The 23,540-nt window shown below is 38.4% G+C and overlaps 1 protein-coding gene across 6 annotated transcripts in view; it reads right to left on the reverse strand.

Annotated features, from left to right (window-relative positions):
- Positions 1-1,754: 1,754 nt before the first annotated feature.
- The window catches only part of LOC131302081 (DExH-box ATP-dependent RNA helicase DExH5, mitochondrial-like), a 116,121-nt gene continuing 94,335 nt past the window's right edge, over positions 1,755-23,540 (reverse strand). For 2 of the 6 annotated variants that reach the window (XM_058328678.1, XM_058328679.1), the window contains 18 exons: positions 18,741-18,895; positions 18,564-18,651; positions 17,459-17,704; positions 16,176-16,271; positions 14,754-14,942; positions 14,487-14,646; positions 14,281-14,411; positions 13,323-13,490; positions 12,968-13,240; positions 10,099-10,293; positions 7,351-7,554; positions 7,095-7,164; positions 6,838-6,986; positions 4,119-4,424; positions 3,648-3,707; positions 3,362-3,514; positions 3,127-3,237; positions 1,755-2,906 (listed from right to left, as the gene is read on the reverse strand). In XM_058328678.1, the coding sequence (XP_058184661.1) occupies positions 2,445-2,906; positions 3,127-3,237; positions 3,362-3,514; positions 3,648-3,707; positions 4,119-4,424; positions 6,838-6,986; positions 7,095-7,164; positions 7,351-7,554; positions 10,099-10,293; positions 12,968-13,240; positions 13,323-13,490; positions 14,281-14,411; positions 14,487-14,646; positions 14,754-14,942; positions 16,176-16,271; positions 17,459-17,704; positions 18,564-18,651; positions 18,741-18,895 (3,216 nt within the window). In that variant the 3' untranslated portion in view covers positions 1,755-2,444. Of the gene's footprint in view, positions 2,969-3,126; positions 3,238-3,361; positions 3,515-3,647; positions 3,708-4,118; positions 4,425-6,837; positions 6,987-7,094; positions 7,165-7,350; positions 7,555-10,098; positions 10,294-12,967; positions 13,241-13,322; positions 13,491-14,280; positions 14,412-14,486; positions 14,647-14,753; positions 14,943-16,175; positions 16,272-17,458; positions 17,705-18,563; positions 18,652-18,740; positions 18,896-20,599; positions 21,203-23,540 lie in introns of those variants that run through there. The other 4 variants (XR_009191595.1, XM_058328682.1, XM_058328681.1 and 1 more) reach the window with 4 other exon arrangements.

Here is a 23,540-nt window from a genome sequence, read left to right on the forward strand (position 1 = left end):
CGTCATTATTTACCTAATAGCAACAGCTAGATCAATGTCGAACATCGAGGAAACTATACGTGTACAGATGTATTTATACATAGACCTACACATACGTATCATCCTATTCTTTCTTTTTTTGGGTATTTCGAAATAAATACGTATCATCTTATTCATTTGAATAAAGGTCATGACGTAAACGTACACATATATATATCATCCTACTGTTTCTTTTCTTTTCTTTTTCGGTGCTTCGAAATAAGTACGTATCATCCTATTCATTTGAATAAATTTCACGACGTAGCGTGACAGACAATGTTATCTTTCACAGGGTTGACTCATAACACTCAGCCTATCCTTCGAGGATAAGGAAATATTGTGTGTCAAAGCAATAGTCTTCTTGTAAAACAAATTTACGTAGAGAAGTATGAATTTGGAAATCCAGTATTGCAGCCTACATTACAAGGGCTATAGGACAGCCATCCGTTTTGACGCGGACGACTCGGATTTAATCCGAATTCCTATTGATCCGAACCGTCTTTTGCTCACCGAACCTGCTGTCATACAGTCTTGTGATGCCCTACAAGATCCCCAGATATAAATACGAAGAATACGTGTTTTTAAGTTGCGTTTGAAGATAATATACTGTGAATTCCAAGAGGTGCTCCAAAAAACTACTCCATGAAAGATTCACTGATGAATTAGAGGCGAGGCCATGCATGCACCCAAGATGTAATAGGAGTATTATTTTTTTTTGTTTTTTTCCTCAAAGTAGCCTTGCATTGTTGGAATTGATTAGACCAGTGGCAAAATCACTCTGGCAAGGCCCCATATGCTACTTTTCGACAACAATTTTGACAAAATCAATCAGGGGAAAGTTTGAATTTTAAATCAGTTCAATCCTAAATAAAAAATTAAAAACAATCAGGGAAAGTGCCTTTCATCACTTGATCAAACAAAGCCCAGCCATGCCTATGAGCTGCATAAACATCGATTGACAGAGGCCTCTAGTACTATAGCACAATTGACCAGTATTCCAGGAGTTCAGTGGTATGTCATGCGTTCTCGCTCTCAATCCTTGTAGCACTACGTTTGCACTTTCAATACTCGCTGTCACAAATTTTGATAGTTTCAGATGTGTTTCTAAGATGCTTTCGCGCTTGCGCTCCCGCAACTGCACGAGTACGCAAATTGTGACTTAATGTGATGTCCCACCCTCTTATCAACCATGCCGTCATTCAGGATTCATACAATTAGTTGCAGACCCTACGTAATTGTGTGGATGTGGAACGAATTACCATTCCAGGTCCGGCATGCGGACATAGTAGCAGGCCCCTTTTAAAGTCTTAGATTGAGATTCAACCCTGCGGAGGAGGGCTAGGATGAACCTGTAGGCCCATTAACTCAATGGGTCAGAATTGCGAATAGTACCTCAAGCCCAGCCCATTATATGAGAAGTACAGTAGTTTCCGAGTCCATTCAGTCCTACTGTAAAATTGCATTTGTTTTAGTACTATTTATTTATGTACTTCAATAAAAAATAAACGCAAAAAAATAAGTTATTTTCCGAGATTGTTAACATGATAAACGGACTGAACTTAGACATGAAAATTTAGCAAGGCTTGACTCGAGATCGGCAAGTTGAGCCCGCTACTAACTAACAGGCTCTTGGACACACGAATGCCATTACAATATAATGCAAGCCCGGCCTAAACTCCGGCCAGCCTGATCATGCCCTCCCCTTGACCATCCCTAGAAATGAAGAAGGCAGAAGATGAAAAGGAGTACAGCCAAGAGACTAGGAGATTTGCATAGAAACCAATCGAGACGAGCCCGTAACACCAGCCAAGATGCAACACCCTCAACAGTCGACCCAATTACAACCTACAAGCATAAGCATTACATGAACCCTAGACCATGGAAGACGAAAATCCCTGAACTACTATGTTCCACAATGCCAGAGCAATCCATGAGAGATTGCGCACACAGAAGGTCCTAAAAAAAATTCTGCATTCTAATGGTAATTGAACTCTATGATTATATATATGTACACCAAAAGAGAGAAGTTTGGACCAATGTGATACAGATACTGACCTCAAAAGAAAACCCATAATATGTTCACTCTCAATGCTGCATCATCGGCCCCCCCTACACACTTCAAGTCACCAACTGCCTTACTCCGGTCTCTAGAAGAGGCCAACATGCACAAAAATAGGCTAATCTTAGTCTCCCACTCTGAGACTGTTTATAATTTTCGGCGCAGTTTCGCGAATAGAACCACACAAACACATTTCAAACCACTCAAATATCTTCTTCACCTTGGACACAGATCTCTTAGTTTATTGGCAGTTCAGCATGAATCTGATTTGCATATGGATGTCTGGTTACGTTGAGCAGCAATTGCCATCTGAGATTGCACCCAAAACCCCACCCCCAAAACCAGAAGTTCTCATGATTCTGTCTGCTCATCCATTATGATCCTTCTTGCTCTTCTTGAGCATCATCGACATGTTTTCAACGTAATCATGGCCTCGATGGGTTCCCCCCATAAGACATTCGAGAGCCTCAGCAGCCGCATCCTTTTCAGCTTGTTTCTTGTTGTTGCAAGGTCGACCCATGATCTGCATCCCCTTAAACTCCACAGTGGCTCGAAACTGGTTGTTATTTAGTTGCTTTGTCTTGTAGGTGGGTGCAGCATAACCTGCCCGCGTCAGCAATGTTTGGAGCTGGCTCTTTGAATTATCACCCCCTGGGCCACTCTCTATTCTTGATACAACTGCCGGACGCGTTGCTATTGTTGTCACAGATGGCTGTTGTAGCACCTGACGGTTGAACACAAATCTTCCATCACATTGATCTTCCGAGATTAGTAACCTTACTGCGGAGAGAAGTTCGTGATGACTGAGAACCATCCTAGGATTGAGCAGCTGCATTTAGAAATTCACTAGCGCTAGTAAGGGATAACCATGTATGCCTAGTATGAATTGCACTACAAGTGGGCAGAAGAGACAAAATCAAGTTTTACAAATAACTACGCAACTACAAGATAACAGCACAAAAAACAAATGTGAATAGAAAGAACATCTGAACAAGTGGCTTCTGGTTGTGAATAGAAAAAAGATGGCTTTTCTTGAAGGCATCACTTACTTTGTTTTGAATCAACTCCTCAAGCTCTTTCCTTAAGCTTTGGTACATTTCCGCTGTGGCAGGTTTCATGAAGAACTCCAAGTAACCTCCTAACATTTTTAAGTGCCCATCCTGTTAAATAAATTAAAAGATTTTACTGAATCAATAAAAAGTGAAATCACGCACGTTTGTGTGAATATCTACCCTGGAAAGAAAGTGAGAAAGGGGGAGAATTTTAATAGAAAAAGAAGCTTACAGTATCCCCCCTCAAAATACTTCCACCAAATAGGAGCAGCACTGAATCGGACACAGCTGTTGAATCTCGGAGAAAAACGGAATTCACTTTGATCTTTTCATTGAAAACCAACCATGGGTACGGAATCTTAGAGTCCCGAGCATTCACAGAGTTCTAGTAGGAAATAAGGGCAGGGCAAGTGATTGGAGCAGAAAGAATTAGAATACCCGTAAGACATTTTTAGTTCATATTGAGAAGAATTGGCTCATGCAAACAAATTCCAAAAGTTAATCAGAGAGAAACTTACAGAGTACAGAAGCACCTGACCATCCTCCATTGTTTTCAAAGAGAATGACTTTTCATTGTGCTGTTAATGCATTTACATCAGCAGTCACTAACAAAGATTACACAAGTAAAAGAAACAAAAAATTGTGCAGAGACCTTGATTCATATACAGTAACATCATATACAGTAACAAAAAGGGTGATCTTGCTCAATCATCCTATCTAAAACTTCAATTAAGTATAAATAGAGTTTTTCCAGGGTGTTTCACATGCAGCTTTAACAGAACAGATGCACATTTTCCAGTGTCGTAGAAAATGATTGGAGGGAAATAGGAATGAGTGCAGAATATCAGGCATCACATAGTTCCATTATAACAGATCAAAAAAAAAAAAAAAAAACATAGTTCCATTATAAGACTTAAAACTACTTAATAAATCATTGGACGGAAAAGAAAAAGAAAACTCTACAGCAGATATGGATGCCATTGGCTTACCACAACAGAACAAATTCCAGGGTACAGGCCATAGCAAATAACTGCACGAAGGAGATGCACATCATAGCTCCATGAATCACAGGTAGTTGTGGTGCTATCAACAAGGCCAGCATCCCTGAGCAAGGAGTAGAACTCCCTTCTCAAAGCATCGATAGCTTTCATTGATTGTGCAGAGAGAAAATTCTTCCAGCAGTATTCATAACCAGCCAAGTCTCTTTCAGCTTCTTTCCAGCCCTCGTAGGCCCGGACAAGAGCAAGGTGGTCACTATAATCTCGAGAAAATTGAGCTTTTGCTGCTTCTGCTAGCTGTAAAGAGGAAGACCCATAAATTAGAAATGGATGAGGCCTACTTCCCAAAAATAGTAGCAATCCTCCACCACCTTCACAAATCTTACAGGAAGACCCGTAAAATAGATATGGATGAGGCCATAGTAGCAATCCTCCACCACCATCACAAAAAGAAGAAGAAATAGCAATGCCCAATTACTTCATCTTCAAGGATAAGAACAAGAACTAAGAACGTACACTGTATTCGCTTCCAATTATTTCAGTAAAAGTTTAAAGTTAGCCTGGCATCAGACATTTCCAATGTTTACCTCTCCCATTTTTATGGTCATTAGCCCATAAATGCCAAAGACACACCCCAAACAGAAAAAATATCACCTTTTCTAGTAAGTTCATTGATGAGGTCACCTCTTGACTTTTGTACCACAGATGACAACAAAAGCGCTAAAGCCCCACTACAAACAAAGTTTGCAAAGAACTCTACAAGGAATATTTCTTAAATATTTTACTCAAGACGGCATGGTTAATGGCAAGCCTAAGATTAATGACATATCATGCCTTTGCAGCTGTAAATTCCAAAATAAACTACCCCAAAACACATGCATAAACATGTCAGCAGAATTATAAAGAAACAAAGCATGGCTCTACAAGGGGTTGTAAAACGGTGACAGCTTGCCGGAGGTGTATTGGGAGGTGACAGAACACGTCAAAGGCATCGAAGACTCAACGGAGTGTGTGGTATAGAGATAAAGTGATCCAAAAACTCCCGGAGAGGACAGAGTTCAGACCTCAAAGTGGAAGCCTCCATCCCAAGTATGAAGTTCCTATGTCTGATGTTTGAGGACGTCAGTCTCCATACAGAAGTTTCACTGATGAACACAGTCCTAACTGAAAGTTCAAGAACGCCACCAGCCTTTTAGAAGAGACATTAGGTTGTTATGACTATCTCTTGAGAGGAAACAAGATCTTCTGATACTTCCAGAGTAAAGATTAGAGTCTAGGTCTCGCACTCAGATGGACTGTGGCAAGTGTACCAAGCAGTTTCAGCATCGTAAAGGATCTTTATCCCGTGCCACAAGTCCCAAAGTGTGTGCTTATAGGTTCAGCATGCCTATGTCCTGCCTGACAAAGCAACAAGGCCCATGGCATACCTGTAGCGACATGAAGTCACGCGAATAACCTAATCCTGCAATCACATGTGTGTGTGTGTGTGTATTGTGTCAAGATGGTAAACCTCAATTGGTTAAGTCCTATACCGAACCACACATGAAGTGTTTTTCGTCCCCGGGAGTACATTCGTTGGAACCAACAAATTTACCAGACACATGCCTAAAGCAGGCTGACAAGTGGATGTCCTGATGACGTACATTACACATCATTGCTTATGTGTTTACTACACATGGTAGGTGAGAAGACTCGGTATACCACAGGCTCCTTCTGAGATGATGCACAAAGCTGTCAAAAGGGCTACCACCAAGATATGTTGATAAAAAACAGGAAACACTCAATCTAGCAAGTAGAAACATCATCATGAAAATGTCATAGCAATTGATATCATCCTTAAGGTCTTAGACGTTCCTTTAGAAAGAAGATGTGTGTTGCAACTGACCACCTCTGGGTCCCAAAGAACATCTTTTTAGTGGGAGGGGGAAAGAGAGAACCTTTTGTAATCAGTCCGTGCTTTAGAGAGAATTATATGTAGGATAAGCCAAAACTTAGGATACCTTGACTATGAATTTGTTCCAACCATTACTTACAGTATACCACTTAACCCTACTCCTATAGGCAAAACAATGTTCTCCCATATTGTAACTCTCTGTACATTCAAGTAGCTTAAGTGAATCAAAATGCTAAAAAAGAGAAGTGAAGTGAGGATTCAAAACAATCACCACCTCAACCCAAATAGAACTCTCAAGTCATAACCAGATACAACCTCCTAGCCAGAACAATCAATCAGTTCAAAACTACAATTGCTTTTTAAGTACTCAAAGTAAATATTGCTGCAATCAGTGTTCTTAAAAAAGAAATTAATCGCTGGCGGGGGCCTATCCGACTAGTCGACTAGATCCTACTAGTTGCTATGTAGCGATTAATCGCCGATTACTAATTGATATGGGCTGATTGCCGATTACTAGGCCTCGAAGCTCGAAGGTGGCCGACCACCCAACTAGCGCCTAGCGACTTTTAGAACATTGACTGTAATCAGGGAGGAAAGAGATGAATAAAAAAGGCCACTATGCCAAATCGCCAGAAGAAATGTATATAAGCAACACAAAATTATCAACTAACCTCAGGTTCAAATTTGGGATAGTGTATAGCTACAAGTGCAATCAATAAAGCGCACCTATATGAAGATTGAACTCTGAACCTAACCTTAACCAAGAAACTGCATATTCCTACTATCCAACAACACAAAACGGAAAGCTCAACTTACATCCTTCTTGTCCATTGGTGTTAGGAATGGATCTCGGACACTAAGACCAGCAACAACAGTCAGTACAGGATCCAGACAATTAAATATGGCTCCAAGTATTAGCATCTTCCCAAGTTTGGGCTCCATCGGAAGCATTGTCAAGTAGCGTCCTGTCAAGGGATCAGACCACATGAGGTTAAATATTCTCAGGAAACCATAAACTTCCTATATGTAGAAGTAGCAAAACAGATGAAGAAAGATAAAACACATTTACACACCAAGAACAGTCAAATTCTCATCCTCGTCTAAAGCCCCAATGACTTTTAAATATTCAATAGCATTTTGAACCTGCAATAAAGAAATATATCAAAGCTTTATATGGCCACACATCAACTAGTTGACATGCAGGCATGGAAGGGGAAAAAGTTTATGAACATGAACACTCCAGAAAAGGTATGCATGATACTTCTTTCGGCAACTGTAGATATGCATGGTAACATGGAAGTTATAAGCAGCCATCTCATTGAGCATTACCGCTAGTAATTCTGGTGACTGCAAAGCCCTAGATAGGAATTCAGAAATGCTTCCAAGTTTCAAACTTTTTATTTGAAGACAAAGAGACTGCAAAGGTGTTCTTAAAATTTCTGGCAACTGATAGTCGGCAAAAGCTTCATACACACATCTGGGATACAGATGGTAACATTCTCCTGGTTGAACACGGCCAGCTCTTCCTCTTCTCTGATTATTTGGCAAAATGAACGAAAAAAGAAAAGAAGAAAGTATTATTATCACTAATGTAATTCAACAGATTTAGTAAAATGTAATGCCACAAAATAAACTAGACGAAAAAAGATAGGAAGAAGAGTAAGGTATTATTATCACTAATATAATTCAACAGAATTAGTAAAAATGTCACAGAAGATAACAGAAATGCCACAAAATAAGCTAGTAGGCAATCACTTTGCATTCCGGCAAATAAAGAGTTATCACTTTACATTCAGGCGAATATGACGTGATTGCCAACAATTGCAAAAGTTTGTTAGTCATAATCCACATGCAGATAATTATGAGAACTCCATTTGGTAATATTGAAAAAAAACATCCCAATTATGGTGTTCTTCTTCCTCTCTTCCTTCATTGTTATTTCATGCAACACTATGGCCATTCAGTGGAAAGCAAAGGAAATAACTTGAAGCTCACAGTAGCAGCTGCCACTACAAGAATGAGGCTACACGTAACACGTCTAAGTGCCTGTTTGGCCGGCTACTTTTCGCATTTTCTGTTTCCCCTTTTCCCATTTTGGCTGTTTGGAAAGATTGGAAAAACTCATTCCATGAGAATGAGTTCTCAGATTTTAACAATGGAGAAGAGAAGTGGAAAAGAGGTTGAGTGGAGCTTTTCCCATTTTCAGCTTCTCATTCTCGTTCAAAAGGCACAGATAAAGACCACCATACCCTCTCTGTTTCACCATAATCCCCCCAAAACCTCAATTTAGTTTAATTTTGTTAGATTATTTATACATTAAAAAATATGATTCAAAAATTAAGTGCTTCGATTTTCAATCCGTTTGAATCGGAACGAAGATCTCATTATTCTAGTCATATTACTCTAAAGGGTCGTACTTAATTTTTGTCTCTAGGGCTCTTATTGGGGACCCTATGGAGCAGATACTTGATTATTAAAGTCCTAAAAACAAAATTAAATTATGACCCTTTAGAATAATATGATCAAAATAATAAGACCTTCGCACATGTTCAAACGGATGGAAAATTGGAGCAATTAAATTTTTTAGACTGTTTACATATTAAAAAATACGGTTAAAAAATTACGTGCTCCAATTTTCAATATGTTCTGTTTGAACTGGTGCAAAGATTTTATTATTATGATTATATTAATGTAAATGGTCATAATTATTTTTTGTCTCTAGGGCACTTATTGGGGACTCTGTGGTGCAAATACTTGATTATATTACTGTCCTAAAGACAAAATTAAATTATGACCCTTTAGAATAATATGATCAGAATAATAATATCTTCGCACTGGTTCAAACGGATTAAAAATTAGAACATTTAATTTTTGAATCATATTTTTTATATTAATATATAAAGAGTCTCATAAATTGTCATCAAAAAATTGTAGACTTTCAAAAAAAATATAACCATATTTTACAAAATTGGCGACTTTCATAAACGGTCTCAAAAAATTAACCATATTTTTTAACCATATTATCAAAAGAACTAAAATTTAGTTGGAGACTTTTAATTAACCAAGAATAATAAATTTTCACAATATAACTTTTACAAAATTAGTTAAACCATTATTTATACACATGATAGCATATAATAAACAATCAAGGGTAACATGGTAAAAAATCAACTCATAATTCATTTTCATCATATACATCTCCCAAACACTACCCTTGTTGCAAAATGCATTTTGCGCATATCATCCAAACACACTACTAGATTCAAAATACATTCTAACCATAATCCAAAAAGCCAAAAAATCAAAAAGTTGAAAATGAAAAGCCAAAAAGTAAGCTCTCAAAAATAATATATAGTTTCTAGACAACATGAGAACAAATGCTTTTCTGTCTTCTCCAACCAACACTGGACAATGCAGGTCTACTTTAATCACGTAATTGATCTGCATACCAGATGAACAAAATATTATAAGCATCCACATTGGTATTTTGTCATTCGTGTTAGACTTGGCTTGAGATTGCTTATTTCCACGTAAGCAAATGGTGTCTCCAATGTATACTTTCCTCTTAGAATTCCTAAATGAAATCTAAGGTAAAATCAAACCAAAAATCTTGTACAAGGATTCTAATTTGATATTGATTAATGAACTAAAGCACCTGAAATAGTATTCCACCCAAAATGATGCAAATGCCCATAGTAAATAAAACTGACGCCTACTAAAAGCAGTGGAAGAGCTATTTTACTTCTCAATAAGAGGCCCTAAAGATAGTATGAAAAGATTGATTTTACCAGTGGGTTACATACATTATAAAAGAGCATATGACTGTGTTAAGTTGTTAACTCTTCTTTCAATAATATCCAGTAAGATAGGTCATGAGTAAAACTCTTTTGCTGATAATGAATCCATGCACCTGACTGATTGAAAGTTACTTCAGAGAGTAGGAGCCAGCTAAACAAGAAAAGCCCAAAACAAATTAAGCGAGGGGGAAGACAGAAAATTAAATATCTCAAAAGGTAAACCATGAACAAACATAGCAATCCCCTTCTTAAAAGGTTTTCCACCGCAACAGAAACTTACTTGTTGAGCAGAAACCTTTGAAATCCAAGAAGGAAGCAAGCAAGGAGTGTTATTCAATGCATCATACGAGGACTCTTTTGCCTTTCCACAGTCGATAACAAAAACAACATCATTAATTGTTATACTCGTCTCGGCAATATTAGTTGCAAGTACTATTTTCCTCACTCCATCTTCAGGCTCATCAAATATCAACTTCTGCAAATACTCAACAAGGAAAACTTTTAGTAAAAAATATTAACAAAAGGTAGGCTAATGGAATTTTCTCTAAAATCTCAAACGAATATACAGAAGGATGAACTGAAGAAAATACAGTCAGTATTGAATGTCCTCCTTCAACATAAATAGAACAAATAAATTAAATGATCGATTAAATTAAAAAAATATGTCCCTTGGGGTTTCTGACGACTACAACTGAATCCTTGTCATCAGCAGAAACACATTATTTGGCAAAAATAAACCTTCTAACACCATAAGAATAATATCAACCTGTGTCCTAATTAAAACGAACACCATCTTCTTTCTCTTTCTCGTCATCTTGCCACCACTATCATGGCCTTTGTAGATCGACTGCCCCTCTTTGGCCACAGTGAATCGACCGTATCTCAACTCAACCACACCCACACACCACAACAGCAATCCTTCTTTCCGCTTCTTTGTCTCCCTATTTCACAGCCAGAAGATTGACTTTTTAATCCCCAAGAGAACCCGTCCACAAGTGCTCGCCCTCGCTGATGACCTCAGCACACTACTACCCTATGTCGCGATCGATCAACAATTGTTTAGTCAGATGGCAATGAGACATGGATTTTGTTTTGTAGAGTCGTTCAGGGTTGCATACGCATTGGATGGCCGGTGCCTTTTGCAGAACAATGTGGTGTGTTTATGGTCTGGGTTGTGCAGACGTGGTGGTTGTTGGGCAATGGGTGGCAAGTGATAGAGGGGTGTGGGTATGTTAGTGGAGGTTATGGTTGAGGACGGGATGGTTATGGGCATGGCGAGAGGGATGCTTTAATATCCCACTGTCCCAATTTTGGAGGGCCAGGGATGAATTAATGATGTACGATATGACAGCTACATGCTAGTTAACCTTTTGGGCCACATTGGTAGGCTAGTTTCTAAAGTTTATTAGGGCGAGACGAGGTGGATTTTCACAAATGGTATAAAAGCTACCTCAAACAAGTGATGTGGCCAAGTGGGGCGGGTCCAGAAGGAGACGTGCTTGGACGGGTCCCAAGAGTGCTTTAGTGGAAGCCACATGGAGACATGTTAGGAGGGGCTACGTATTTGGTTGGATCCCACGAATCAAGCTTCAGGTGCTTGAGTGGTTTCCGGGGGGACGTGTAGACCTTTAAAGGGGTGGATGGCGGTCGACTGAATCCAAGACTTGGATGACTTGAAAGGTTACTAATTCTGTGAACTTGTCACATAACGCTTAGGTGAGTGAAAGTTCAGGAGCTTAGCTTGAGCACATTTTAAAGTCGTGAGGCACAGCCCAAGCAATCAATATTACACTATACAAGGTCGAGTTGTTACAAATGGTATCAGAGCGCAACCTTATTCTACATGGTGGGAGCCACCTCTAAAATCTATACGAGCCACCTCTTAAATTGCATGCGTAGGAGCAAAGTGTTGATAGAGCAAAATGTGCTACACCATGGCCATTGGGACAAGATGACTGGGCCGTGCGATGCGCAACAAGCACATTGTGGATAAAGGCAAGGACTGTCCTACAACCGTAAGCAATGGAAAAGTGATAGAGAATATGACACCAAACTGCTACTAAATAATGTGGACTCAAATTTTCGGGCCATCTTAGTAGGCCACTTTCAGAGGATCTTAGCAAGAGGTGGGTAGTCACAAATGATCTGGATGAAGGGTGGATGTGAGAGTGGGAGTGGACAATGGTGGTGGAGGGGGCTTTAGGGGCTACAGTGAGGAAAGAATGGTCGTGGGGTATTAGGAAAACTAGAAAAGAAGAATAGATGGCTGGTGGAAGAGGGGTGGCTACAGGGGGGTTTGAGGGTAATGGTGGTGGTGGGTCCTGTTCGAGGTCACCGGAGTTTGAAGAAAGAATATGTAAGGGGTGTCAGGAATTATCAATTATCTAGTGTCGTGGTTTCCACCTTGCAGAAATTTGACCAAGTATTTTGAAATGATGAAAACAGGAAGATCCTGTACAACTACACAAGTACCTCTGAGAGAAAGGGGATGATGGTTGGAAGGGAGAAATTTTGTAGTCTGGCTAATTTAATTTTAAAATGCTAGAAGCAGTGTGCACTGGAGCACACTTCCAAGTGGGAACACCCCCACTAACAAAACCGACCAATACAACAGAACACGTCGTCCTTATCATGTGGATGTTACTAATGAATATTAGACTCTCACTGCACCAGATAATATATAATATGCTATAGTTGGGGTATATTAACTGATTGGACCAGAAGAATGTCAGCATATTTAGCTTGGAAAATTCACACGGTAGCAGGTTTCACGATTTTTAACATCATAATTGAAGGACGGGTAGTCCTATCAATCTCATCATCCAATAGTTTTATTAACTTCATTGAATGTGCCTTTGACCCCATGTGTGTCCAACAGCAAGTTCGCAACCGAGAACTCCTTGTATAGAAAATAGAGATTGTCTAATCATCTCATCCAAACAATAAGAGACCAAGTGAGAATATGAATTCCTACGGGACATAAAAGAGAATAAAGTATATACTGGAATACAAGAAAGAAAATTAAATGCCTCACACCAACTAATGAGCAAAACCAAAAAAATAAAAATTCAGAAAATGAAAGGGAGGAAAAGTAGCATACATGTAAAATTGAACCACTAGACAGAACAACTATTATGCGTCAAAGTTACCTGCTCCGCACTGGCCATAGAACCATGGCATGCAAGCAACAAAACTCGGCTTGTATCTCCCAACATTGGATGAGCTTGAAGCTTATCCTTCAGGGAGCTTATGTCATCCCACCCCGTCATAAAAACTAAAACAGCTCCAGGTGTTTCTTTCTCACATATATTGCATAGAAGGTATTCAATCAGATTAAAACCAATAGAATCAGGATTCCAACAGGACAAAGATTCTTGTGTCTCTGGGCCAAAATTCTTAAAATCAGCAGCTCTGAGAGCATCCTATAATAGTTTTCCAAAAAGAAGATATTAGCACAAAAAAACATTACTGTTATGGAAGCAGCTGCAAACCATGTTTCCACACCTCGACAGCTGAAGCGAGTTGGCTCTTCCTCTTTCTTGGAGCTTGTTTGTTCATTTTCCATGTCTTTTCCTGACCATAATCATCTATTTGATTGTATGGGGTCAACTGGTATCCAGTCATTTCCAGAACATTTTCCAGGAAATGAGTATGAACAGGGTAGGTAAAGCCCTAATAAATCCAGAAGACAAACAGAACTCAAGTTCAAGGTCATATGTATCACCAAAAGAAATGAAAAGAAAAGAATATTTAAATGTTTTCAAGTTTCCTACATTAAATGGAAGTGTCATCCTGTGCATTCTGACAAAAATTGCTGCATGGAAACGAAATTAGACTTTCCATTGTACAAAGGAAGCTAAGAGCATGAACATAATCTGAGTAAGAAGAGAGGGATTGATTGAGAGTGGGAAGAAGGGTTAGAGAGAGATTGATTGAGAGCGGGAAGATAATCTGAGTAAGTAGGGGAGAGGGACAATATGAGAGAGGGTATAAGCCGCGTAGAAATATGCATTTTTCTGAACATACTTGAGTCATGCACATTCCCAACAATCTCTCGAGTTGTGCACATTCCCAACAGATTAATTAAGAGATCTGAGACTCTAATAACCGTTGACGATTACAGGGTTGGCACGGATAATCACATTTCCCCTAGAAAAGGCGAAATTCTTAATCCTCAATAGCCGGTAGCCACACAAGTTTGAGGCCATCAGCCATCTGTAAGCACAGATTAAAATAGAAAAATCTCAAGTAATGACATCAATGGTAAAAGAAGAGGCTCCAGAAGCTTGCAAGCTCCACAGATGTCAACAATTTGGGCGTAAATTTTGACAACACTACCAATAGCTGGTGAAACTACATAGCAGCAAGCATCGAGGAGAACAAAGGCAGATGATTTATTATTATAAAGCTACAGCAACAAGTGATTGAATTCATTTCTGAGTAGAACTATTCATGAGCTCACCGGAATATGAACCATTGGAGCCCCACCGAAGTAGGAAGAGAAAAGCTCAGCATCTAAGGTTGCACTCATCAAAATTAGCCTCAGTTCCGGCCGACGAGGAAGAAGATCTTTTAGTACGATGAGCAAAAAATCTAGAAAACCATATGCGTTTGTTAGAAAATACACCACATCTGCCGAGGATAACCTTAATTAAGAAGAAATTTTACCTTCATTCATTCCACGCTCATGAATCTCATCGACAATTACATAAGTAACACCCTTCAGATTTCTGTCTGCCAGTAATCTTCTCAACAAGATGCCTGTCGTGCAGAAGAGAAGGTGGGTGTCCCTCCCTTTCATACCCTCCAGCCTAACTTTATAACCAACCTTGAAGAAGCAAAACCATGAAGAGAGAAACATTACTACAGATACAAAATCCCGAAAAAAAGCAGTGGAATGGCCAACGCCCTTCAGCTTTTAAATAGAGAGCTCACCGTCTCACCCAATTTCTCTCCCCTCTCTGCAGCAACCCTTTCCGAAACAGACATAGCAGATATACGGCGAGGTTGAGTACAGATAATACTACATAGGACTCCACGAACAGACTCAATCTCAGATTCCAGAATGAATTGGGGAATCTGTGTGGTCTTCCCACACCCAGTTTCACCTGAGATAATGACAACCTGTAAAAAAACAAAACTCCGCCAATTATACAGACATGAGAAGGTGGGAAACAAATTGCACAGATATTAATTGAAGCCTATTTGTGATCTAGCATTCGATTGTCCACATAAGTTATTTGTTAAGGAATACATTCATGATACAATATGAACATGCCAATAGGGTACACTAGGCAGTCCCACACCGTACAGAAAAAGCCAAGTTTCCATAATAACAAAATCATCTATCATCATTTCGGAAGCTCAGATCAAAATTTGAGTAGGCCCACATTACTACATACATAAGAGGATCCAGTCACACACTTTTGGAGCATTAGAGGCTTGGAAAGGGTAGGACTTGGGAGTAACACCAACTGAGGATAAGTTGAAATATAGAAGAAGGGAATAAAATTCGGGTCATGTGCTATAAATATCGTTGGATGCAACTGTAAGCAAGAGCAATGTGGTGGTGGTGGGGGGAGGGAGGAGGGGCGGGGGAGGGGGGAAGATACCTAATTACCACACGATGTCATTCCATTATGCTAAAAAAACCACATAACCCTTCAGTCCTTGACAGAGAACAGCAAAAAAGGATTCATGTAGACAAGTTCAGTTCCATTTGATTTAGTAAAAGCTCAGAAAAATGTAAAGAAGCTATACACTGAAGATGGTGGCAATATAAAAGACTTCAGATCATTCGAGATTAAAGCATCCCCAGGAAAGTGGCAAACAATAAAACATTTCAAAGGTAATAAGTAAAATACTTATTCTTTTATCCATCATCTCAAATGGAGAGGTATGAAGCACCGACTCCTCTAGAGGTCGACGTATCGCAGTGTCCGGACACGGGACACGTGTCCGACACGCTACGTGGCGTGTCCAATAATTTAATTTAAATTTTTGAGGGGGACAAGGCTGGGGACACAGGGGGGCACCAATGGGGACACAGGGGGTCAAACTGTAATTTTTTTAAAGTCAGGGGTCAAATTGTAATTTTTTAAAATTTTGGAGACCAAACTGTAATTTTAAAAAAAAAATTAAAACTTTTCGGGGGCCATTTAAACTTGGAAAAAAAAATTGAAATATATATATATATAATATATATGAATATAAATAAATAAATATACGCGTGGTGTGTCCCCCGCAGTGACTGTGTCCCCATTTTTTCAGAATTTCCGTGTCCCCGTGTCCGTGCATCATAATTTTCCAGTGACATAGGGCCAGGCAACCAATCAACAAGAACAGAAGAAAAAAAACCTGATTATTTGAAATGGCCATCAATAAGGCATTCTTCTCTTTATAAGCAGGGAGACTTCTACGAAATTCCAGCATCTTTCTACCCTCTGGAGATTCCTATAAAAATGAATGTATCACAACAATTGTACCACTAAATCCTGAAAATTCAGATCAAAAAAATAACCCAACTCGCAAAGAACACTGAATTAAATGTGCAAACACACAAAGTAATCGACTCTTTGCTGATAAAAAAAAGAAGTAATCGACTCTTAATCATATGCAGAACAAAAGGCAAGATGAATAAGAAACATAACAACTAATGGTTTATTACTAAATTCAGCTACTAACAGAGCCTTTTCTGCTTTCCCCAAAAAACAAACACATGAACCCAGGATTAATTGGGCAAGAAAAATTTAAACAGAACTACAATTAACGTAAAGCAACATAGGTGCATAGGAATCAAACAATATACTTTAATTGCCATCAAGATAATTGATCTACATGCATAATTGCATATTGCAACACTATCCGCATTCCACACAACAATGTTTGTTAATTGTTCGATGCCATATATCTTAGGCCTCAGATTGCAGCTCGATTCCTACTTTTTCCTCTCTTTTTTGGAAAGTTAACTGAAGCTAAATTTTGATGCTAGTTCAATTGGCAATATTACAACAGTTGGCAAGTGGTACCATAGACAAGATCATGGTCGAGCTATAATCTTTCATACTTGAAGCTACCCAGAATTGGAGTAGCAATTGCAGCCAAAATTCTAGATGTCATAAAGACTTTCTGAAAGCTTCAACAAGAAAGAAGATTCCTGTTATGAACTCATCCTCTGTCTGCCACGTGTGAAGACATGAAGTTATCATACGTCAGACTAAGAAGCATGGATTTCATTGTTCATCATCCCACAACCAACCAAATATTGGATTTCATTGTTCAAAACAAAAACAGCTCAAAAAAAGAAAATCAATCAACCAAATACTATGACAGTTTAACAGATGTATGTCTGCCGTTCTTTTACCTTTATAGTTGTATCATGAAAGTGTAAATGTACAAAAGTAACATAATTTCCTCACAACAAAAATTGTACCTATGCACATGAAGGAAAAACATGCATATCATTCTCCCTAAAAAATTGTTCTCTCATATTTGCAAGCATAGATAACTTAGACACCAAGTACGGAAACATGACATAAAGACATATTCACTTTCAACTTCTTACACGGGCAAAGCAAACCAAAATGTTCACACAATACACATACGAGATGCTACTCCACAAGTGCTAAGATAGTAAGAACCTGCCAAGCTTGTTGCTGGCTGCGCATTTGCGTACTTCTTCTCCAAATGACTTTCTCCATAGCAGCTTTACTCTGAGGTAGTGGCTCTGGTTGCTCAAAAAGCCCCTCATCAGTGGCAACACTACAACTACTGTTTGATCTTGAAAAGCCATTATCCTGGAAACTGTCCATATTCCGAGACTTTTGAGAAAGGTAATCTCCAAGATAAGAATCCACTCTCTTTTGCAGACCAAGCGGTAAGCTCACCTGTCAATCCATGAGAATTATCAAATGATGGCTCAAGAAGCAAAAAGGTAAGGAGAAGGGTACGAGGGTAGGCGGGCACAAGCAATGCGAAATTCAACAGACATGCAGGACAGCAGGAAGGGACACGGCATCTCTAAATGGGGACATAGACATGGCGGGGAATACGACAAAAAAGAATAATTATATAAACTGAAATTTCAATTTATACAATCTCACTAATTGAAAGAGGGTTTCACTAGGTCGAAATTCTTTATTTGCCATTTTCCTTTTATTTTTTAAACAGTATCATTTAACCCAGGAAATAAGTTTTAAATATTGTAAATTAACTCTTGTCATGGCCCCTACCATATCTAACTTGAGAGTTGAGACAGGGTATAAGGAGTGTTCCCTACTTAAAAATAATAAAAATAATTATATATGCCACTTGTACGTTCCGCCAGTGTACCTGGCAGGTTGCGTGTCCCCAACGTGTTGTACACAGATGTGACAAGTGACAACCAATTAGGTGTGTCACTATTCATAGCTAAGTAAGCCCTATAGTACTGGAACCGATAAACAAAAAACAGCAAGTAGTAGTAACTTTTAGCTTGCATAATGAGTTTCTTTAAGTAACAAAGTACCATTGTTTTCTTTTTTAATAAATGAAAAGGAGATAATTAATAACAGCCTAAGGACAAACATTTATGTTATTTTATTTCACAAAACCATTATAAATATGTAAATGATTTCTTCAACAACGAAAAAAGGGCTGATGTATTTTGGGGCACCTGAGTAGAATCCAAAGCTATACTATGCTAGGGAACCATTAAAAATTAACAAAGATGCCAATGAATTAAATGCAGAAAACCTTGAGAAATACCTCTCTCTGAGGACGCCTCTCATCCAGATCAAATCTGTAGTTTGGCAATGGAACCTTACTTACGACAACAACTTTTACATATAGATGGCTGCAAAAGTTTTCCAGTGAAAAACTAATTGATCAACCAATAACAAATGTACTCACAAAAAAGTTATGCATGAAGTAGCTTGAATATACCTATACAAACCCATTTTGCTTGCCAAAGCTGCTATTTGCTCAAAATCAAGTCTATCCTTTTTGTCTCTTGAAACCAGCTCTTGTTTCTCTTTGCTACGTAAAAGCGTAGTCATCTTCCATTTCCACCCTTCGATGTAATCACAGGTGGAAGCACCCTAAAGAATGTGGGAGAAAGTTCATATGCTTACTGACATATCCACAGCTTCGGAGAAAAAGCTCTTGGAGAGGGATGAGGAAGAGGCTGATATCATATACTTGGGTATCTACTACACACAGCAGCGATATACAGCAAACACAAAGAGGTGTTTTCATTGTCTACCTAACTGCGGAGTTACAAATCTAATAACACACCCACAATTGTGCTATAAAAAGTTGCAATTTTGTAAACAAAGCTAAACCTTTGTATATGACACCATATATACATGGAAATGGCTACAGAGATGGATGAGTGGCAAGGCAATAAAGGATAAAATCTGAGATTGGAACATTCATTACAAGCTAAAGGTAACACCGTACACCTAAGTGGACAAGACAGTGAGAAAAAAACCACAAATCAACAACAGAGACTTGCAATTTTCCGAAGACTTTAGCTGCATCAAAGTACAGATGTTACATAGGTCAACTGTAGGTTAACGAGGACAACAAAAAACCAAAATGGCATACGAACAGATGGGGGGAAATGCCTTTGGCCATTTGCAAAGGGCATACTCCCTTTTGGCACCTCTTTGGTGGATTACTTCTCGCTTGTCAAAGGGGGGAAAATGGGCGGCCCTTGCTGAGCTACCACAACTATACTTGTCCACGCGCAATTTAATGAAGTATGACCTTATCTGGCTCCCGCTGAGCTTTCAAAACTTACCATTAGTAGCGAGTTAGCCAACCTGTGGACAATTCCGGGTAACACAAATATCTGACACCCTGTTCGGAAGCACGTTGATTTTTTGCCAAAGTTCAACCCACATCAATCTTGCGAGAAAGCTAAGTGCACAAACACCGAACACAGTTCCAGAGACAGACCTGATACCACTCAAAAGGGGTGGATCCTGTCCCGTTGACTATTAGGAGCCAATTCGCCAGCTGTGGTTAACCCATAAAACTGCTCCAAATGTCCTGAGTTCAACCCAATATTTACTGATTCCCTAAGCTCGAACCCACATTAATTTTGTGAGACCTGCCACCTCTTGACAAAGTAGGCAAGTAGGCTGATGGGCAAGTCCCCCTCCTGTCGCAATGGTGTGGGACATCAGAGGCTGTTGCCCTGTGGCCAATTCGAAGAGGCTTAAGTTTGATGCAAAGCTTTTTGGTTGCTAAGTTATAGCAGTACTGAGTAACATCCAACAGCTCCTGGTTTGTAAAAAAGTGCCTTGAGGAGTCCGTTTATTGAGCTTTCAAAGACATAATATACCGACCCTAGGTATCTGATGGTCAGATACTGATGTCTTCTAAAATTATCGAACTTTAAATAAAATATCGGGTTTTCATAGGAGAGAGAGAGAGAGAGAGAGAGAGAGAGAGAGAGAGAGAGAGAGAGACTACGTGCCTGTAGAGTTCTGTTTATCAGGTGCAAGACTGGATAAATATTCATAAAATGATCACTCAATAATCAAAATTTTCACCATAATCTCTTCAAATCTCCAATAATTTAACTAGACGAATACACATATGATGCAAAGTAGCTGTCCAACTAGTTCAACTTAAAACACAACCACGGTCCACAATGTGGGCGTTGCCCCCACATTTTGATCCCTTTCGGTTTCTTTTTCCCCGAATACGCATTCAGCTTCAACAAACAAAACAAATTAACGGAAGAAAAACGGAGAGAGAGAGGGAGAGAGAGAGAGAGAGCGAGAGAGACTCACGGGATCGTACGACGGCTCCACGTCGCGATCAGAACCTTCCTCAAACAAATAAGGGTAGGAATCGAGTTGCGAATTCCTCTTCTGCTGCTGCTGCTGTTGGAATTGTTGGTGGGGCAAGTAAGGGTAAGAGGACGGGTTGGGACTGCCGCCTCTAGGGTTTGAGAAGCTGCTGCTGTTGCTGTTAGTAGTTACAGTTTTGGAGTCGACGGCGGGGGCAGAGGAGGAGGTATTGGAGGAAGAAGATGCGGAAGTAATGACGGAGCGCAGGCGCTGGTGCGGAGGGACGTAAACGGCGCCGTAGGACGACGGCGGCGGCCGGTCCTTCATCGCGGGGGTGGGTTCTGGGGGTTTTCGCTTTAGGGTTTTGGAGGCGTAAAGTGGAAATGGGAAAAATTGAAGAGAACCAGTGACGTTCGCGCACGGGGTGGTTCCGGTAAGATGACGATCGCCAGATGCGGCGGCGTGGAGGTGGCGGAGACGACAGTGGTTGTGGTGGTGATCTTCGTACGAGTCTGTCGTGGATTTTGGGCGGGTTTGAGATGGGTTTTTAACTTGACAACAGAAAGGGAAGGACTTTTGGGTACAGAGGCGACCTTTTTTTGTTCTGGTATAGTGGTGCTGTGGTGATAAAAAGTACGGTTAAATTATACGAGCGATTAGTGGGGGCGTTCCGCTTTTTTTCTAAACATTCTTTTTAAAAAAAAAAAAGTATTTCAAGCTTAAATATAATAAAAATGAGAAATACTTTTTAAATTTTTTTGCATCGTTTAAAATATCTTATCTATCAAATAAGACCTATATTGGTAGGAAAATCATTTGCGTAAATACATAATTTTTGAACTTAAAATTACTTTCCTTTTTTAAAAGTTGCTTTTTTAAAAAACCGGAACACCTCTGAATATCTCAAGCAGCATCAAGTACACATCCTAAACAAAAACTGCAAATTTCTACTTTGATTAGCCATCAAATGGATTTTATTTTTTTTTGGTCAAATGGAAATAAAATGGATTCATCTCCCAACAACCTAACCAAAACAAAACTTCCATGATACTTCCAAGAGGCATGGGAACATTATACTTTCAATGAATATAGATCATTGGATTAAAAATAGGTAAATCATAGCCCTTGGATCAAAACCAAAAATCAAAAAGTAGAGTGATTTTGTTAAAATTGAGATGATTTTGTGAACTTTTGACAAAAAAATGAAAAATTACTTACCACAGAACAGGTACATATATCATTGAGTAAGGCAACCCTTGCCATTGAATAAGGCTAAAACTTACTAAAGATTATGAAAAAACTTACGACAACCGGTTGCTCAGGTACAAAAAAAAAAAAAAAAGAAAGAGTACCCTATTTTTTTGCGGAAAATTTTGGAGATTTTGGGAATCTATATATTCGCACCACTTTAAGTTATATACACAATATTATTTTTTGCCTTGTTGCTAACAATTAGGCAGTGGAAAAACTAAAAAATGGTGTTCGATCACAAATCTAATTTAAGATTTTAAATATTATTTTGTTTCTTTTCTTTTCTTTTTTTATATATATACTTAAATATTATTGTTTCCTTTACTTAACATAAACATGAAATATCTTCATGTTCTTTTCCTCTTTTTTTTTCCCTTATTATACTCTTACACTTAATTCTTAGTTTCTAAATTTTCTAAAATAACTTATAATTTATTAGCTTACTATATTCTTTTTTTCCCCCTTCTATTACTTATAAATTAGTTGAAATATTTTCTAACATGAGTTTACAAATCAATTCACTTTTATATCATTTATAAAAATATACTACTTTATCCTTTTATAATACTCGTATATTGATTTATTTTTATTTACTAATTTTTTATTTTCAAGATTTACTATACGAACCATTTTATTAATTAAATAGTGTGTGTGTGTATATATATATATATATATATATATATATATATATATATATATATATATATATATATATTCAATCAGTAATGCTAAAGATCATTAAGATATAGTAGGGACAAATTTGGCTACACATATAATCTACTTTTGTACAAAACTCATGATTTCTTCACTTAATTTAACAGAAAAAATTAAAGTGATATAACTATTATATTTTATACCCAATTAATATTACATAGTTAGCAAAATAATATTTAGTCGTGTGTCATAATAATAATATCAAAATTATAAAATAAATATCAGAAGGGCCATCATCTTCATAAATAATATCAAATAGAGTAGCCCAAAAATAATATCATAATAGCTAAAATGCAGAAACGCATGTAAGCTATTTTTTTCTGTTTGGGCTCGTTTCAAGCCCGATTAACTAGTCAAAACTACTCTATCATACTTAGGGAGAGTGGGAAAAGAGTTATCTAGCTAGGGTTCGGTTGAAACAAGTTTAAGACGGGTTTTTCAAAGTTTTCAATTTCGCAGGGAGATGACGGGAACGAGGGTTTGGCTTGGGTTTGGAGTGATTGGTGGCTATTTATGAAATGCTTGGGGATGGTTAAAGTCAAAACCCATTTTTCTCTCTCTAAACTATGGGGTGTCACGCCCTCAATTTTTAACATAAATAAAGATAATTTTTCATAAATAAAACTTCTCACATTATCTTACATAATACCCCAAAAGAGTTCACCATGTCCTAGTCATTAAATTACAGATCCAACTCCATGAGTTTGAACATATTACATTATTAGAAGAAATAGAGTTAAGGTTCTATTACATTTTCAAAACATGTTCTACCAAAATGTCCACGAGCCTCATTTACCACCTCTTTCGAAAATATGCACTAGAATGCATGCATTTCATTCAATGCTACTTCTCCGGGATCACATTTGAAAGATGATAGGTTCTGCCACTGCCCCTCATCTTATTTAAAATCACCAATCCGATATATTGACTTATGAAACTATCATAATCAAAAATCGTAACGCCAATGTCTTTCATA

Source organism: Rhododendron vialii, chromosome 9a (genome assembly GCF_030253575.1).
Source record: "Rhododendron vialii isolate Sample 1 chromosome 9a, ASM3025357v1".
Taxonomy (NCBI): Eukaryota; Viridiplantae; Streptophyta; class Magnoliopsida; order Ericales; family Ericaceae; genus Rhododendron; species Rhododendron vialii.